Consider the following 19,648-nt stretch of genomic DNA (forward strand, 5'->3'; position numbering starts at 1 on the left):
AACTGCTGGGATATGGTTCCAAACAGGTCAGCCAGCCTCTAGTATCCTGCCAAAGTGGACATTTTTTATTTATGAATCTGAGCAGTGAAAGCTGGCAGGATATTCATCACAGCTGTGACAATTCTTTCTTCACCAGACTTCCACAAATGCATAATATCCAGCAAGAGTGAATAAATAGTAATCAGGAGCAGGAATCTCACTGCCTTTTTCCTCAATTTAGAGGTGAGCTGAACAAGGGGCTTCAAGCTAATTGGAGTGGCCCAACTATAACCATAGATGCTATGGTCAACTCAGGACAAACCATGGATTGAAGCAGAGTTTGTACTGCTCTGCATTGGTCAGTAGCATGCTAGTCAGCGCACCCTCTGAGCCATCATGGGACTTAAAATATTTTGCTTGTTGCAATAAAGAATATTCTGTGAATAAGCTGGAGTTCAAAGGTCTTCTTTTTCTTTATTAGTCTATATTGATGTGATTTATTACAAATTGTATCAAATAATCACTACAACTTTAACATACATTCAAAAATTCAAGTTATATTTACAGACACTTAGTAACTGCATAATTTCCAGTGCAATGAATAGCACCATACCTTATGCCGGGTGTGCAAATATCAAAATTTCCACCTAATATACAGGTGAAAAGCAATCATAATTTAAATATCAAAGAAAAAAGGGTAGATTTGACAAAATGCTATTAGAAGCATTGGATATCAATCTCTCAGTATAAGATACGAATCAACAAAGGAGTTCAATACACATTCTTTAGTGAAGCCCCCTTTTTTTTTGCAGTTGTCTTTTACTCAAATAATTAAGTTATGTTCTGTTCCTTTCCCTTTGATAAAAATGTTGGATTGTAAGGACGCCTCCGTCTTGGGCGCTGGCAAGGTGTGCTCTCTTCTTTTATATAACCTGAGAATTAACAGCAGACGTTTGATAGTTAAAAGGAAGATGATTGAAAGTTTGAGACATTTATTTCAAATTCCTATGTCATTAGAATGCCACTAGATGGTGCAATGTGAGCTCTGCGGAAAAGGAAAATAACAATTATGAAAGATAGAAGTTAGGTTTTTAAAATAGATACGTACTCAGGGAAATGGAGTGGATTTTGCCATAGAAAAGTGTCCGCACTGTTAGATCTTTCTGATGACCTTATTAAAAATTTCCTTTGCCTATAAAATTTGGTTCAGTTAGACTCTTTCCCACACTACCCCTGGCAACTTCAGACTTTTTCATTTTCTCCTTGGCAAAAATGTTATTTGGAGGTGTGGTTATCTGAACATCTCTAGCACAAGTAAATAAGTCTTTAACACCCTGGATCACTCCTCCATCAACTCTTCCAAGAGCAATTACTTGTGCAGCTGCAGGAAATGCAACACATGCCATTCTACCTCTTCCCTTATCACTGTCCAGGACCCAAACACTCCCTAGGGTAAGACAGTGATTTATCAATACTACTTCTATCCTAATACACTGTATTCACTGTTCAGAAAGTGGTCTCCTCTACATTGGGTAAACCAAACACAGACCAGGTGATCACTTTGCTGAATGCCTCCATTCTATCTGTAAACCTGACCCTGTGCTTGCAATTGATTGTCACATTAATTTTCTATGCTACACACACACACACACACACACACACACACACACACACACACACACACACCTCTCTGCCTTTGGATTCCTTCCAATAAATCTCAACACAATGCTCTTGGCATAGCCCCTCACGTTCCTAATGGGCAATTTACAGAACTATGGCTTTAATATGCATTTCAGAATAACTCCAACATTTTTCAATTGGCAGGTGCTGGTAATGCTGGTAGCATGGGTGTGTGGCAGTACTTCTGGGACTAAATAAGCCTCAAGTAAATTGAAAAATTGGAAAAGCTTTAGTTTCCACAAGTATGCAGATGAAGTCCAGCTTTACCTCACCACCATCTCTCTTTACTCTCTATTGTCTCTAAATTGTCAGAAATGTGAAACTCAACATAGGTTTATAAAAACGTCCCAAAAAAGCAAATAAAGTTTTACCAACTAAATTGGAATGTTATCAGCATCTATAAGACACTCTAAACCCTGCAGTATCTACCAGTCACCAAAGTCAGGCTTTCATGGATAAACACCTGGAGGGAAAAAAAAAGCAGGGCTGCAAGAAAAGAGCTGAGGAGCGGACTAGCTTAACTGCTGTGTAGAGAGCTGGCATGGGATCGACATGCCAAATGGCTACCTTCTATGCAGTAACCACTCTATGATTCTTAACCCATTGAGAGGTAAGCTTAGCTCACTAGCAGCATTTTCAACATATATTACATCAAATTTCTCTGTGGTAATAAATGTCTTAAGTCCCAAAACATGGACAGCAATATTAAAATACCTGCCCCCACCACCGCTGCCCCCCCTAAAATTAATTAAAAAATAAAACTTTCTACACAGTTGAAAGCAAACAGGGCTATACGCAGTGGTGTAGTTTATCACTAAAGACAGCAAAACAAACTTGACCCACCAAGTGAGCCTAAACTTTCTCACCTCGATCAACACAGGTTTGTGTTGAGGGGAATCCTACCTCCCAGAAATTATCTGGTGTATTTGGGGGAAGGTACCGGAATCTATGCCTGGAGCAATTTGCCAATTTTTTCAGTCTTTCTTCCTCTGGAAGGTCTGCATAATACTTAAATAAAATTAAAAGAATTAGATTATTATAATATAGACTGCAATCATGTACTTAAAATTGCAAATTAATTGTATAACACATTTCTATGAAAAGCCAAGCAATACTCTGCACCAATCACATCTCGGGCCTTCTTCCTTCCACTATAAGTTTTAACAGGGTTTTAAACAGTTCTTAGCATGAAAATGTCATAGAGAACATAATATGCACCTAAAGAAATAGATTAGAGGGAAAATAGATAATCTTCTCCACAAACCACTTCAATCTTGTTTTACCAGTTAATGATACACTTGCAATGATTTGATTCCCCTTTCCCAGGGTTAGCTGCTGAGTTTTATCAGGTACTGTCAGGAAAACAATTTGAATCACCAAGCCCCTAACTACAGACTACTACCAAGGTTAGAAAGTGTATTGAAAAAAAAACTAGATAAATCAAGCAATGATTAGATGACACCAAGCTTGCATTTTAAAAACTGTTAGATTTTAGAAGGAAGATAATAAATGTCACAACTCCCCATTCTGGGAGCAAAGGTAGAGAAATTGTGGTTACTATTATTCTTTTATTTAGTAAAAGTGTTTTCCTCTTGAGGAAATGTACTTAATTTAACATTTTTCATGCCTTTTTTTCTCTTTACAGAGATAACATCGATTATCAAACTTTGAGAATCGGCCACCAAGTGCATCTCTCTCTAATTGCATACACCCCACGTGGTTCAAAGCACTGACACTAATACTCTTACTAGGTTCACTCTGTTTTAAACCAGCTACCAGAAGCAATGAAAGCAGCATGGAAACAAGGACCATACCTCGCTGCTTGTATGGATACAGTTGGTCTCTGCACAGCATCCTCCTCAGTTTAGGAACATGCAATGTGGTATATCAAACTAACTTCCTATCATTTCACAGAAGAGTGCTTTATACAAACTTACATTTACAAACTCTATCACCACATCAGAAAAAAAACTTGTTTAAAATTTAATCACAATTTTCTTTTGAATGTGTGTGTACATTTTTTTTAAAATACTGTCAGGCATCCTAAATCAGTGCCAGGTAAAGTTAAGGGCACAACAGAATCCAATGAGAGTGAGATCAGTCCGCAGGGAGGATATGAAGGGCGAAGCTGTAGTTCTTAGACGAATAAGATTTAAAATCTAATGTGATGGAACTTCCACCCACTGGCCCAAGGTGCTACTAACCTTATCAGAATTTCAAGGGCCAGGCAATTTACGTAAAACGAATGGTGTCTAAGCCAGTACTAGAGTTACTGGGTCACCCACCTTTGAAATTTGAGCCATGCACAGCACAAATCAACTCAAAAAAATATCCTCAAAAAATTCATCCAATAATTTGCAACAGACCAGATTCCCACGAGGTAAGGAAACACCCATCTTCAACAAAATTAGTAACCTCTGATGCTTAGCAATTCTGAACAGCTGGGATACTTTGCACCCAAGCTTTACAAAAGACTTAAATATGGAATTACATTGCATCACATCATCCCATATTTGCATGCATCTGTTCAGGGTCTCGGATAGGAAAACCACAGGGACTGACATAATCTAGCGATGATCATTATCCTTGCCTGTCCCAAAATAGCAGTCTCCTGCCAAAAGCCTGAGCAAAAATATGGTCCCACATTAATTTAAGATTTAATTTTACATGTTATCAGCATGATTGCTACAGCCCCAATCCTATTCTTAAAACATGATAGTCAAACTGGCCCTGCATAAAGTTCACCGATTAACCATTACCTGCTGTATATTTATAGCATTTTACATTTTTATTTCAGATTTCCAGTTTTTCCTTTTTTATTGAAGACTATATTTACTGATATTTGGTCAATTCTGACTATTTTTGGTTTTCAGTATGATTCTATTTAGCATCAAAATATCCACTTTTAAAAAAAACCCCTCAAATTTAAAATAAAATTGAAAATTCTTATTTTTGATAAGAATCATCATAATTATAATAAACCAATAAAAAAGACAGAATGAACTCAACGGGGTGAATTTTGCTGTCGGCGAGCGGGGGCAGGGCCCGCTTGCCGATGCATAAAATGATGCGGGATGACTTCGGGGGGAACCCCGGATGTCATCCCACCCCATTTAAATTTTCAGGAAGGCAGGGCCACAGCCAAATCAGCTGTGCGCCCGCCGACCTGTCAATGGCCAATTGAGGCCATTGACAGGATCACTTAAACAATTAAAGGACCTGCCCGTCCAACCTTAAAGCTGGCGGGTCGGCCAGGAGCCCCAGCGGCATATAGAAAAAACATGAAACCTAATCCACCGGCAGGATGAGGTTTCATGTAGGGATTTAAAAAGTTTAATAAACTTATAATGTAAATTATGAACATGTCCCATCTCATGAGGGGGATATGTTAGGGAATTTTTTTCTCTAATTTTCATATTTTTAGCAGTGTAAGCGATCTCCCTGGGGCAGCACTTAGTCTCAGGGAGATGTGCGCATGCGTGAAAGAGTGCACTCTCACTTTTAGGGGAACCCCCCCCCCCCCCCCGCCCGCACAGGGCGCTTCCCACCGGATGTCACCCTGGTCGGGCCTTAACTGGCCCGCCTATGTAAAACGGCGGTGGGGCCCGCTTCTCCAGCGGGGATCGGCTCCCCGCCCACTGGAGATTTGGTTGGGCCCGCCCGCCCGGCAGGCAGAAAACTCTGCCCAGTGAGTTTTAAGAATTTCCATCTGATTACAAAGTGGCAATTTCTTTGAAAAAATAAAAATTATCTTCTTAAACCATGAAGTTAAAATTAACTAAATGAGCTAAAGAGAATAGCAAAGCTCAGAGCAGGTCTTCTGATATGCTTAACCAGTACTTACTACTTCACATTCCTTGCACGTATGCCCAAGCATTTTTCTTCTCTCTTCCTTGTTACGGACCACCTCAACATGAGGGAAGTTTAAAACTGTGTTCTTCCTATACACCAAATAATACATTTACAAAGTTACATTATTTATTAACTATTTTGTGTCCTTGTACATACTTAACATTGTCATGACATGGTGCTGAGTATTGTACAGGTTAAAGATAGTCACACCTGTTAAAAGCCTTAAGCCAAATGCAATAATTTCATAAACTGATCATGAAATACAACTAAATCCAAGATATACACTTAGTTGGGACGAAGGAGGTGTGCAGCACACTTCTCTTCCCACCTTTTACACAGCACTGGAAGAAAGTCAAATCAGATTAACTACTTTGTTTTCAATATACCACGAATTAAAAAATGCTAATGCCGTTGTATATTTCACCACATTTCAGTTCACAATATTCAATGTTAAAACGCTACAAAATTATTTTTGTAGACATTAAATGAAAGAAAGTAAGAAAGTACATTTATATTTTAAAGCTGAACAGAACTTTCAGTAACCAAAGGATTAAATCCATACAAATGACTTCACTGAATGTTTGGTTAAATATTGTTACTTGGCTAACAATATAGTTAACAATCAAAGATTTTTTTTTAAATTGGATGTTCGGATGACAGAAGAGCAGCACCGAAATGGAGTTCCATTCTCCTAGTTTTGCTTCTGGAGAACCAGTAGGCTGGAGACTTCATTTTTGCACTACTGCCAACAACACTTTTCAGTGCTGATGAAAATCTTGATCCTATGTTCTGCTGGAGATGTGGAGAATTTGCATTCCCTAAATCGACAAGTATCAATGACTGGACAGTACACGCTGGTGCACTGAGAACAAGTATTGATATAAATTGACAGGAAGCTGACTGCGACCATCCAGATCACAGTTATGTAGTCTCCTCTGCTCCCATAAAGACCAGCAGTGTATTTTTCTGAACCTAAATATGCAGTTCACATAATGAAGTGTGAAAAAGAGGTAATCAGTTGTATAGAGTATATTGGGTATAGACTACAATGTTAATTAAAAAATTAATGTTACCTTAGCCCAGAGCTTAAATAAGGCTGTACAAAAGATTCAGTTTTTATTTTCTCTGACTCTTCTTGGAATGCTAAAAGAAAACACAAAACAGTCACATCTTTAAATAAAACATCCAATGATACTGTCATTCAAACATTTATACAAATTGTTCTGGTGAAATGATCAAAAATCTTTGATCATATGGTTACATCAATATTGATAAAACAAAGAACTTTACTGTACAGGAGGCAACCACTGAGTCCATCATCCTTGTATTAACTTATTTTATTCCCATTCACCTGCCCTTTCTCCATTTATTTTAAAATGTTTTCCTCCATGTACCTTTTAAAAATCAATGTTCTACTGTTTCTGATTTCATGTCCTCACATCTGTGTTAACCATATTCACTGACTTCCTCTGGTTACGAACCCACTGATCAGTAGAAATAGTTTCTTCCTATTTACCTTATTAAAATCCTTTGAAAATTTTCCTTAATGCATTCAGTTCCAGTGAAAGCAATCTCCGTTTCTCAAACAACTAAACATAACTAAAGCCTCTCATCTCTGATATCACCTTGCTAAACCTCTTTTTTATCCTCTGCATGGTTTTGACAAGCTCCTTAAAGTAAGAGGTCCAGATCTATACACAATAGAACTGATAATCCTCTTCTGGAGCTGTCTGGGAGCAATCTGGACACACCTCAGCAGCTCAACATTTTTAAGTCGTATGAAAACTTCGATGTTGTTCCCTTTATATTCAAGTCCAGATCATTGTTTATTGGGAATGAAAATGCGTTGGAGTTTGGCCAGCCTCTCATCACAATTGCACTAGAAACTCCTGGCAACTTCAGAGATATGATTCTGTTGGGCCTTTGAATTGCATGTCTTCAAGGTCAGAACAGGACTAATGTTGTCAACAAGTCAGGGTGGAGTTTATCTACATGAGAAATTCCTGCTAGACTAGGTCAGTTAGCATGCCCAAAAGGCAGACATTTTTTTAAAAAAGAAACAGATTAGCCTCACTACACAGAAGGTTAAGGGATGTATAGTTAAGGTTGGTTGTGGGTGACGGGAGCATAATGGGAAACCTGCTGCTGTGGGTGATAGTGCCATATTTTCTAGATGCATGAAGCAGATAGGCATCAACGATTCTCCTGTAGTGACACTTAAGCTCACCTGCAAATCAGACCTCGTAAACTCCAGTGAGGTTAGTTCTGGTGGCTGTGATCCTGGTGTGACTCCAAGGATTGTGTCCAAAGGAATTTGGAAGGCCATTGGGAACAATGATCCCAATGCTATTCCCTGGATGACAATGTTATATTTGGGTCCCTGCAGTTTTACAAACATTAACTGCAATCTCTATTTTCTCTCTTCAGGCAACATATTCTAGAAAAGGGCCTCTGTATATTAGAGTGGAAGATGATCTCTGGTCACTCAGTCCATATGTTTCTTAAAAGAGTAAGGCGTCAATAATTAAAGATCTAAATCAAGTTGAAGCCAAGATGTAGGTTAGAATATAGATCAAGATGCTGAGAATGTGACTTTTTAAACTATTTTTTTTTCTTATTTCCCAATATTTCCTAATGTTCCATAGGCGCTGGTAACCCTACTTTGGCCAAGTGGTCATTCTTGTGGTGAGTAAAGACAATGAGTGCTAATGGGCTATTTAATCGGAAGGCAACTTCTTTTATCCAAGGCCAATAATGTTTTCCAGCACAGACATCGCTTATTAGCAACAAGTAGCAGAAATTTTGATGAATTTTACCCCTCTTTATCCCCAGATCAAAGTAGCTAATTCTACCATCCCTGCTGCTATCTCAGCAGGGAAACTAATGAAGCAAAGACTTGCAATAAAAAAATGAGACTTTCTGGTCAGGATGGCTCAGTGCTACACTGCATGCTGTGCTATTATCTACAAAGTCAAGAGGACAGAAAAAATGATTTAATCCCAAAATTAGGATTACCGCTCTCGTATACTTTATGGGGATTCCTTGTCTCTTCGGGACACGATTCGTATTCATCATAAGCAGTACAATCAAACACCTCAGCAAGGCTGTCATCCATTACGTGTCTGCTTCCTGTAGCAAAAGAAAAAGCTAAAACTATCACAAAAAGGCAAAGGAATTTAGGTTCCTGGTTATTTTACCATTTTGAGAAAGCATTATGTTGAGATAGCATAGCTACACTGTGGAGACAATATCCATGTTAATTTAATTGCCCCTGTGCAGTTGGTGGACGGTTCACACCAGTCAAGCATCCCATGAGCACCCATGACAGATCCTTCAAATGTATTTACCTTACTCTTTCCCCCAATATCCTTAGAAACAATGGTCTGCTCAGGTCCAAAGATATACCCATCCATCCATGAAAACAGTCCAAAGGTCACCGATTTCTTCCCTCGCTCTTCAATAGACTGGTTTGCCATAAAGGTGTTCCTAGTTTTCCTGAAATTCATTACATCCTCTAGCTTGCACTGCCTTCCTCAGTAGATTTTCCACCTTTTCAGTACTCTTTCATGAAGTAGTTATATTTTAGCTAAGTATTCACCTTTTCCTTATCAAAAACATGAATCTTGGTCTCCTTGTCTTTCAGCATGTATTGATAATGGTTAGTCAGGAAGCTACTTTATGGATGTTAAATATTTCAATGTGTACAGTTCTAAGCAGTCTTTTTTCTAACGTAAACACTCCTTATATCTCAGTTTTTTTTCCTTTTAGGTAATTTGCCCAAACCTATTTAACAAATTTCTCTATATCCCCTCCAAATTTAGGACATTGAATGGTGCCCAAAACCGGACAGACTCAAGATGGGAGCATAATCAGTGTTTCATATAAACTAATAGTGACTCCAGAGATTTGAGCTCTACCCCATCAGCTATTGCATCAAAGATCCTGTTTGCCCTTTCCACAATTAATACATGTGGTGCTGAGTGTTTGAGTACCTTTCCCCTGTGTCATTCACTGTTGGATATTTCATTTTACTTTGTACTCTTGTTTGCCTTCTTCATTTCATGTCTTCAATTTCTCTACGTCAAACAACACTCATTTGTCGGTCCAATTTCCTAACCTGCACAGAATTCTATGCAGCTTGTTCACTATTTTTCCACATTGTAGAATTTCTCTCTATGTTTGGTAAAATTGTCAAACTTGGTGAACTTAGCTGCTGTCCCTTCTGCAAATAATTAATACTCATGGAAACAACAGTGACAGGAACACAACTTTTCAGCATTTACTCCAGATGGTCACTACACTTCATTTTGATGCTGATGCCTCAACACTTACATGAGTATTCTGGCTCAACCAACTAGTTTTAAAATGCAGATTTACACTGGCTGAATTATACTGCAAACTCAAAACAGCGTGAGGTGGTTACACACCTTACCTTAGTGCACTTGGCAGACAAACAATTGATTTAACTCAAAAACAGAATTACCTGGAAAAACTCAGCAGGTCTGGCAGCATCGGCGGAGAAGAAAAGAGTTGACGTTTCGAGTCCTCATGACCCTTCGACAGAACTTGAGTTCGAGTCCAGGAAAGAGCTGTAATATCTTGATCCCATTCCAAACGTGTCTTACTTAATTCTCTTCAAGCAACGTCGACCACTTCTTCACTCTGGATTTTTATTGTTCATTCCGGTATTTCAACTTTCGTGCAATTCACGAGCCATATCATTCCACTCCTCTGCAGCTTTGAAATGGTCGTTTGCGAACTGTCCACTTACCTGGATTCCTGCTGTTATACCCTGTGTGTCAACACTGGCAAGCTCTTACAATTCAGTGTCCACGGTCATTGACCCTTCCAGACCGTGTTGTGGTTTTGGTCCTTTCCGTTGACAATTCTTAGTTTTCAATTCTGCAGGACCTTCTGTTGCTTCTGTACTGTCCATTACTGTTCACCAGGGAAGAATTACAGTTTTCAATCTTGGCTGAAGCTGGTCAATGTTACACCCATGCCCTCAGAGTGTAATCCCTGCTCACCTTACATTCTCCACTCCTCTCAGCACTTCAACCTTCCATTGCAATCTTCTTTTCTCCAAAAACAAGCTCAGCTCGAAGAAGATCCATTCCGAACGTAATGTGTGAGGTTTATCTCTGTTGCATTTCAGTGCTCTTCTGAAGGTAGGCTGCCCAAATATGCTCTCAATATTTCACCGTGGCCCCAACATTGACCGCATTGTCCCCGGAGCCAGACTATCCCGACCCCCGGGTTAGTGCAGTCCGCATGAAGGTGCCGGGATCCCGCCGCCCGTTTTCCCTCAGCCTGAATCCCAGTCCCGTCCCGGTCCTGGAGCCACTTCAACAGCCAGGAGGCGGGAAGAGGCTGCCCTGCCGCTCGACCAATTGATTTAACTCCTGAGTTATAAGGTAAGAAAGCACTTCTCCACATAGAAGTTAGGGAAAATCTGGAATTCTTCCTTAGCAGCTGCTGAGACTAGGTCAATTTCAAATTTCAAACTTAAGATGGATATATTTGTTAGGCAAGGGTATTAAGGGCAGATGGAGTTAAAATAAGATCAGCCATGTTCTAACTGAATGTTGGAATGCACTTGACACCCTGAATAACCTACTTCTGCTCCTATGTCTGTACGTTTGCATTGACACACAGCCAAAGCATTCTTCATCAGTGTGCCACAGAACTATACCAAAATGCCAAGTATATCACTGTATCAGCTAAGGTTGCTGTTGTATGTACTGGCTGATGAGAAATTTTATCCATTACTACACTAGGGGAAGAGGTTTCCCCGCATGGGGGGGTGGGGGGGCGGCGTGCAGGAGCGGGTGCAGGCAGGCGCGCCTCCAATCGGTGCTCCCGACTGGGGGCATGCTGCCGTTTTAAGTGGGTGGGCCAATTAAGACCCACCCAGCCTGACATCCGCCAGGAAGCGCTATGCGCTCTCTGCGCAGGTGGTGGGGGTGGGTGGTGGATTCTCTCAGCCGGGAGTGCGCTCTTTCGCATGCAGAGGAGCGCACTGATCTCCCTGAGGCTAAGTGCTGCCTCAGGGGGATCATCTCAGAATTAAAATTTTGAAGGTAAGTGTTTAAGAATTTCCCTGACACATCCGCTCGTGACACTGTCACATGAGTTGCGACATGTCCATCACTTTAACTCAACCCTTTATGAAATATTTTAAAACCCTCACTAAACCTCATCCCACCTGTACATGAGGTTTCATGCTTTTTCTTAAGCCCACCAGAGCTCCCGGCCTGCCCACCAACCCTAAGGTTGGACGGGCAGCCCTGTCAATAACCTAAATTGTTTTATTAATGGCTTCAGTAGGCCGATGTTATCCTGCGTCATTTTATGCGCTGGCAAGTGGTCCTGCTCCCCGACCTAAAGATCCTGCCCTAAATTGCTCTAACCTTTAGGGTGCACCCAGCAGCTGTCAGTTTTATGACAATGCTCCAGACTTTACGGTCAGTTTAAAGCGGTAGTGCTGACTGTTCGCCTTTAAAATAGCTGCCCACAAGGTTTCAGCAGGCTCTAGAGGACAGACAAATTCAAACCAAGGTTTGAATTTGAAGTTATCTTTCAAGGATCTGTGGTGCCCAGTCATAGGGCAGGCAGCTGGAAGGCTGATCAACCAGATTGAAGATTTCTCACAGACAAAAAAGCAGAAGTAAAAAAAACAGTAAAGATAAATTACATTTAAATGATTGTTCAGAAGGCAAAAAAAGATTGGGATAAACACATGGAATTAAGGGAGAAACTTTAAAAAATAATAATTTCTACATTTTTAAAAATCTGCATCATTTTATATGTTCTTCTGTGGGGATCAGACTTCACATTCAACTTAATTTTTCAGGACCAGATAGGTTGATCATCAGCAATTATGACTTCTTGCACCATTATAAAGTCAGTTAGCCCTGATTGAATAAGCCTTAAGCTTTTCATTGGTCTTTGGTATGATAATAGTGGGTAAGGGTAATTAGTTTAAGATTACGTGTTAAGCAGTGATTTCTATGCAGATTCAGTTGGTTAAGGCTGCCACCCTGGAGAGCAGCAGGGTATCTGACAGCAACATTCAGGGGAAAATTTTCTCCCCATCTGGGGGAGGTTGAATGGGAGTGGATGCACTGTCGATCGCTGCCCACGATCGGCTGCGCACCGCCATTTTACGTGGGCAGGCCAATTAAAGCCTGCCCAGCGTGATGTGCACCGGGAAGTGCTGTGCGCTCCCTGTGCAGGTGGTGGGGGGGGGAGAAGTGGGCTGAGTCGGGGCCCGCGCTCTTGCGTGCATGCGTGCGAAAGAGCACAGAAATCTCCCTGAGGCACAGAGCTGCCTCAGGGGGATTACTTTGATTTTTAAAAATTTTAATAAAAGAAAAAAATTAAAGACATGTCCCTTAAGGTTGGACAGGCAGGTCAGTTAATTATTTCAATTGGAATTTTAGTGGCCTTAGTAGGCCTTCGACAGTTCGGTGGGCGTGCACCAGAGTCGGCTGCACGCCCGCTGAACTGAATACCTGAATGACGCGCGGTGACTTCGGGACGCACGCCCGACGTCACCGTGTGTTATTTTATGCATCGGCGAGCAGGCCCCACCCGCGCTCGCCGACCCAAAGATTCTGCCCTCAATTTCTGAATACCAGCAGAATACTAGCAATGGTGGGATGAGGCCCTTAAGTAACCCTTAATTTGCCACTTAAGGGCCTCAACTGGCCTAGAGGTGGGAGGACTTACCTCGACCTTAATAGTCCCAGATTTAATCCGGCGGAGTTGGGAAAGCGACAGGCTCTCCACCTCTCGCCTTCCCACCTGATCCTGCAAAGTGGAGGGGGCTTTAAATTCCACCCCAATTCTACAGCATTCATATAATTTGTTTAATGATACATCGGGCTTTTAGAGTCGGAGATTTTTCCGGAGGGTCCAGGGGAGGAGGGGAATTGCCAATCAGCAGTTCAAACTTCCCAGACAATTCCCATGTCGTCAGCACATTGGGACTTCTGCGGGGTCCCGATGTGAATCTTGGGTCGTATGTATGGTCTCCGGTGATCTGGAGACCAGAAGATTCTGGGGTTTTATATTTTCAACATTGTTATTTAATATACGGTACCTTTTTTGCATTAATTATGTTATTGAAGTTAGCATAGAATGGGTAACGAGTTTAAAAATATACATTTTTAAAATTACTTACCATGGTTAGAGTGGTTGACTCTTGATTCTTTTGATTTCAGCAACATACTTTCACTTACATAAGTACAATCCATGTCTAGAGTATTCATCCCTGGCTGCCTGATGGATTGCTGGAAAAAAAATTCAAATTTTTGTTGCAAGGCTATAATCAACAAATTTCATGCAAATGATATGTTCTGATGATGGTATTGTTTCATTCCTAACACATATTTCACTACTCAACTACACCTGATGTAAAATGGTTTCAAAACCAGAAAGTATAGCAATTTGGATGGCAAGTTACGTCTTCACTACAGAATGAGTCCAGCTGGATTGCTACGACTTTCAAAAAAACATTTAGGCTGCAGGTTAAGTTAATGTGGTTTATAACTGAAGATTTAATTAGAATTAAAGGAACAGGAAAGTCTACTGAAAATATTTCTCTTCAAACCCCATCCCTAATGTCTGCAAAACACAAGTGGATATTTGGGCTACATTTAAAAAGAAAATATTGATTTCTCTGCCCCACAGACCTGTCATTTCAGGTCCTATCTACTCCATAGCTGGTTCAATGACACAACGGACAGTTAAGATTTGAAGATAGTGGATTAATTTATTTAAATGATGGGAGCCATCCAACCCCAAGAAAACTGCTTTCCGATTTGATCCTTGGTCTGTGCTGTTAAGGCACCAGATTGTTAGAGAGCAGGTGTGTTCCTAAACGGGAGGGAAAAAAAAACTCACTTGATTCCCATTCCTGATCACTATCCAAAGATCCTACAAGATGTATGTGTGGACATTGTTGAAACACAGGTAATTCTCAGTCCACCTTCGTGGTGGTCTGGAAGCAGATGATCCGCATGCTTTAATGGTGTGTCATCCAGGAGATCAAGAATAGTCAGAAAAGCTCTACAAAAATGCTTTATTTTAACAGACAAAACATAAACACAAGGATATCTGAAGCAGATTGTGATACAAGGTTATGGGGAGAGAACAGGGCAGTGGGATTAGTTTTGGATTGCTCTATCAAAGAGCTGGAACAGATTCAATGTGCTGAATGGTCTTCTGTGCTGTACATAGCTGGCTTCAAATAAAAACGAACCTGCAAAATAATGCATAATACACCTGAAATAATAAAGAATTTTAGATTGCTTTACATTTATATGACTGGTTACCTTTAAGTCAACTTCTGAAGTGTCCATCTTACAATCTAATTCTGGGTCAATGCTCCACTGAATGTTTTCTGATTTTGACCCTGAAATTATCAACAATTTAAAATCAACGAGCATATTATCTCAACCATCTTAAATAAAAAATGGACCTTAAGTATTTGCAGAGATACAGTGATATTACTTATTTTATTGGAAATCTAAATGACTGGGCTGTGAGGAAGATAGAGTTGTATCTGCTACTGGCCAAAGGGTACAAAAGTAGGATATAAAAGACAAAACTCAAAAGGTTATTATCTTGAAGTGGGAGCATAAAATGGGAAAGAGAAAAGTGGAAAAGAGAGTAGGAGAAAGAGCGGGCTGGAAGAGAAGGAAAGAGGCAGGAAGAGATAAGGGGAGCAGAGAAGTGGAGGTGGGGTGGGGGGGGGGGGGGAAGGTGGCGGTGGGGGGAAGAGTTAGAAGGAAAAGAGAGAATGAAAGAATGAAGGGAGAGAAAGATGAGAAAGATCATCCTGTTGTAGTTACTTGCTTGCATTATTATTGAATGAATTCATTAGACATGGACACTTAATTTATTCTTCAGTATAACCTCTTGGCTCTATGATCCTCAGGAATACGTTTTTCATTTTCTCCATTGCCTCTATCATTTTTTGTATGGTGACCATTGTGAACAGTTCTCAGAGTGTGAATTAACTAAAGTTCTATACAAGTTTAGCATCTCCCTGCTGGATTAAGACCATATGCCAAGGCTGGAGCAGATGGATAAAGTTATGCAATGGTAGAAAGAAATTAAGATGATCTATGACACACGCTGCTGATTCTGAAGCCAATTAATATCATAGGACAGGGTCAACTGAAGAAGTTGAAAAGAGTAAAATGCAAGACATGATGACGCTAACTAGTAAACACACACCTTTCTATCCTAATTTAAAAACGGAACTGCAAATAAAAGCTCAATTATGTATTATGCTTAAAGTGATTGAAAAAGGGCTTGAAATAATCTATCTGAAAATGAAGAAAAATACTTGTTGAGCTTTCTCTGGCATGGAAGACAAAAAAAATTGTCTGTTGCTTAAACTGAAGATTTTCCTTGGGACAAGACGGTGATGTAGCAGAGCGGGAGAAAAAACCCGCATTGAGGAAATCAGTCACAAATTTTGTTAAAACAATGACCCCACACACACACACGCACATGCACACACACACACACGCACACACACACACACAAGAAAAGTGACATGCCCACTAATTTATCGTTCTCAGAAGTACCCTCTGATTCTCACAATTAATATATGGTGTGACAGGTTTATCATATTGCTTTCCATTTGTATACTGAACATGCTGAAACAATTAAACCCTTCCCCATCAGTGTTCTTTAATGTACTAGCACCTCTGATGTAACATTGCCTTTGGACCCCTAATTAATATAAAGCATAAGGCCACTCTCTCAATAAGGTGGTCACACTACAATAAGCTTATCATATCCTTGTCAAAGGAAGCAGTACAGACAAATAACTGAATTCACGATGTGGAAGTGCCACTTGGCATGGGCATCATGTATATTGCACATAAACTTAAATTAGTAAAATGGAGCAATGCTAACAAATTTGTGATAAGCTATCTAATTTCAGCTTGTGTTGTGGAAAAAAATGTTGCAAGTGGGATCAAAGTGATATCACCAAACCACTGAACTATACCAGAAAATATTACCAAGATTTATAATTTAATACATTGCAGGCAAATTTTGAAAGTTTTTCCCAAATGAACATACTTGGTTACAAACAGAACCAGTTAACACAAATGCTGAAGTTCTCAACATTCTAAATCAGAGAAGAATTATGCTGCATTACTGGTGCCAAATTTCGTTCAATCATTTGAATGCTACTGAATAATTAGGACACTAACTTACCATCTTTACCAACATTTGTACATTTTACAATTGTTGCACATGGGTTTGGGTTTGGTTGAAGTACTGAAGTGGGCTCTGATTCTGTAGGTGCCATTTTTGAAATTTTCCTTGCTGGAACTTTGACTTCAAGATCCTGAGACAAGAATATGAAATACTTTTAAGTAAATTGATGGGACAATATAGAGGTGAATTTCCCCACATATCTTAGGTGGTAAAGAGCTTTCAAGATGGTCAAGTTGGGGTCTTTAGCTGTAACAGCAGTTTAGTCCACCTTTCATGCAAGATTCCATCTTGGTAAAGAAACAGAAGCATATGCTAGGAACAGTTGTCTAAAGGTGACTAAGGCTTTGATTACAAGCAGGCAATTTTGTCAGTCATAAAAGAGGCTACACATTATTTTGATGGCTTTAGCACCTCTCTTAATGGTGACCAGCTGAACAGAAGCAAATAACTCATCGCTGAGGATTTCAGAACTCATCAAAATTATGCTCAACTTTCACTGATCACTTACTTCTGGAGATAGACTGCATTTGAACATTTTGAAGTACATTAGGAAACTTTCTGGGACCCCGTCAAGACTAAAAATTCGAACAATATTTCTCTCAGAAATTCTGCGAGAACTTCACCAAACAGACTGAGTGCTATGCCACTCAACTTCACTGGAGACCTTATAGGGTCACCAGGAGAAAGGGAGCGCTTGGTCATGGGGATCTTGCTACGCCTTGGTCTGGACAAGGAATGGAAGATGAGGGCAGAGCAGCTGCTGCAGATCAGTGTGGTGGGTTTCTTCACCCCGAGGGTACAGAACATCCTTCCTCCTCTGAACCTCAAGTGCTACATCAGAGGGCACATGCGCTCTCCCGCTTGGACTAAATCAGCCTGAAATATCCCACTGTGTGTCAGCCAATGCACTCCACATAGTCAATGAATTTGGGGGTGTATGCTGTATAGGCTACGTATGCCACTTCTCAAAAATTGCTTCTGAATAGCACTCGCGTGCTACACCTTCAGGTATCTGCTTTAGCACCTCCAGGCAAATTTAAATCATACTAATCATCAATTATCCCCAAAGATGCAGGAAAAAAACAGATTTTCAAGCAGGAATGTTTTATCAGCGTACAATCACATGGCGCCCATTTTCAGGCTAACAAAATAACCCCCTATAGATCTTGAATATGACATGGGGCAGGATTTTACAATCCGAGTGGGTGCAAAATCACGCACGATGACATCAGGCAAGCGTCCCGACATCATTGTGCACTTGTGCGATATTTCAGTCTGTGGGCTCACACGAGAGTTGGCAGCGCGCCCACCATCAATTAAGAGACCTATTAAGGCTCTTAATCAAATAATTGAACACTATTTTTCACTGCATGTCCAACCTTACGTTTGGTGGGTGGGCAAATTGGCCAGGCAGCCTTTGGATTTTTTAGGAAACCTTATGGGGTTTCCAACAGTAATTAAAAAAAACCTTTCCAACATCATTTTTAACATGTCCCTCTTCATGGGCAGAATTTTCCCTTCATTGGGCAGGCACGCGCCTCCCAAACGGGAGAAAAATAGTGCGCTATTTTTCACTCAGTGGGCACATGCAAGAGGCAGCAGCGCGTTGACCAACAATTAAGAGGCCTATTAAGGTCCTTAATCAATTAAATGGAATTTTCTACTGCCCATCCAACCATCTGACGGACAGACGGGTGAATAGGCCAAGCGGCCTTTGTATTTTTTTGAAACCTCATCCACAAGTGGAATGAGGTTTCGACCAGTGATTAAAATAAAACTTTTAAAACACAATTTTAACATGTCCCTGCTCTTGTGACAGAGTCAGACGAGGGGCATGTTTCCCTTATTTTTCAATTGTTTATTTTTAATGTTAAAAATCTTCCACTTCCTGAGGCAGCTCTGTGCCTTAACGAGCTTTCACTGAACGCACCTCTGCGCACAAGCTGACTTCTGCGCTCGCCCTCCTCCCCCTCGCCATCCAGGCAGTACTGATCGATGCAGCGCCTGCTTCGAGCTGGCTAGCCATTAATTGGCCAGCCAGGGTGAAATCGCAGTCGGGGCCGGCTTACAGGTTTTGTAGCTGCTCCTGGGCCCGCCAGCACGACGAGGTAGAAAACCTGCCCCATGTAACTGAGTCACATGTGGGGACTTGTTTATATCATTTGTAAAATCTTCACTGGTCAGAGTCCAATTCTGTGCCCTCAGGGATCTGTCAACGCAAACTACCCCGCGCATGTGCAGACTTCCGCGTTCCTCCCACGCCATCCCGGCAGCGCTGAGGTTCTCAGCACTTGTTTCATTCGCTGTTAATTGGCCAGCCAGCGTGAAATCGTGGTCAGGGCCGATCGCGGGCAGCAGTCCGTTTAGCGGCTGCTCCCAGGCCTGCCCGCCATGTCCACCCAATGAAGGGAAAATCCTGCCCTTGGAATCTATTCATTTCATGATGCAATGGTAATTTGGCCACAGAGGTGGAAGGGAAGAGCCTTCCACGTTATCAACTATAAAAGGTCCAACCTAAATTGAGCTTGGGTACTCTCAATTTACTTGGGGTGTGACTAATAGCATAAAACTGCTTCTGCAAAGCACCTACACAATTCTGGCTTACATTCCATTAATCAGAGGTATTGTGCTGTTTGGTCTCAAGATCAGCCTCCTCTTATAGTCATTCACTAAAACAGCTTTCTTTCATTTTTGGACCATTACCTGTATGTACCTTACTTCTTCCCATTACCACAATCCTAATCCCATAACTTCATCATATCAAAACTGGATTTCAACAATGTCCTCTTCCCTAGTAATCCCCAGGTAATCCCAGAGCAGCATGGTTGTGGCATCACTACCTTTTCTTCTTCATTGTGCATCAAAACTGAGTATTCTTAGCAGGAGCGTAGAG

The 19,648-nt window shown here is 40.8% G+C and overlaps 1 protein-coding gene across 6 annotated transcripts in view; it reads right to left on the reverse strand.

The window, feature by feature from the left end:
• Positions 1-428: 428 nt before the first annotated feature.
• rbbp8 (retinoblastoma binding protein 8) overlaps positions 429-19,648 on the reverse strand; it is a 155,035-nt gene continuing 135,815 nt past the window's right edge. For all 6 annotated transcript variants that reach the window (XM_041189791.1, XM_041189790.1, XM_041189789.1 and 3 more), the window contains 8 exons: positions 16,753-16,885; positions 14,850-14,929; positions 13,697-13,805; positions 8,527-8,640; positions 6,585-6,654; positions 5,504-5,600; positions 2,526-2,667; positions 429-911 (listed from right to left, as the gene is read on the reverse strand). In XM_041189791.1, the coding sequence (XP_041045725.1) occupies positions 811-911; positions 2,526-2,667; positions 5,504-5,600; positions 6,585-6,654; positions 8,527-8,640; positions 13,697-13,805; positions 14,850-14,929; positions 16,753-16,885 (846 nt within the window). In that variant the 3' untranslated portion in view covers positions 429-810. The remainder of the gene's footprint in view (positions 912-2,525; positions 2,668-5,503; positions 5,601-6,584; positions 6,655-8,526; positions 8,641-13,696; positions 13,806-14,849; positions 14,930-16,752; positions 16,886-19,648) is intronic.

This window comes from Carcharodon carcharias, chromosome 6 (assembly GCF_017639515.1).
Source record: "Carcharodon carcharias isolate sCarCar2 chromosome 6, sCarCar2.pri, whole genome shotgun sequence".
Taxonomy (NCBI): Eukaryota; Metazoa; Chordata; class Chondrichthyes; order Lamniformes; family Lamnidae; genus Carcharodon; species Carcharodon carcharias.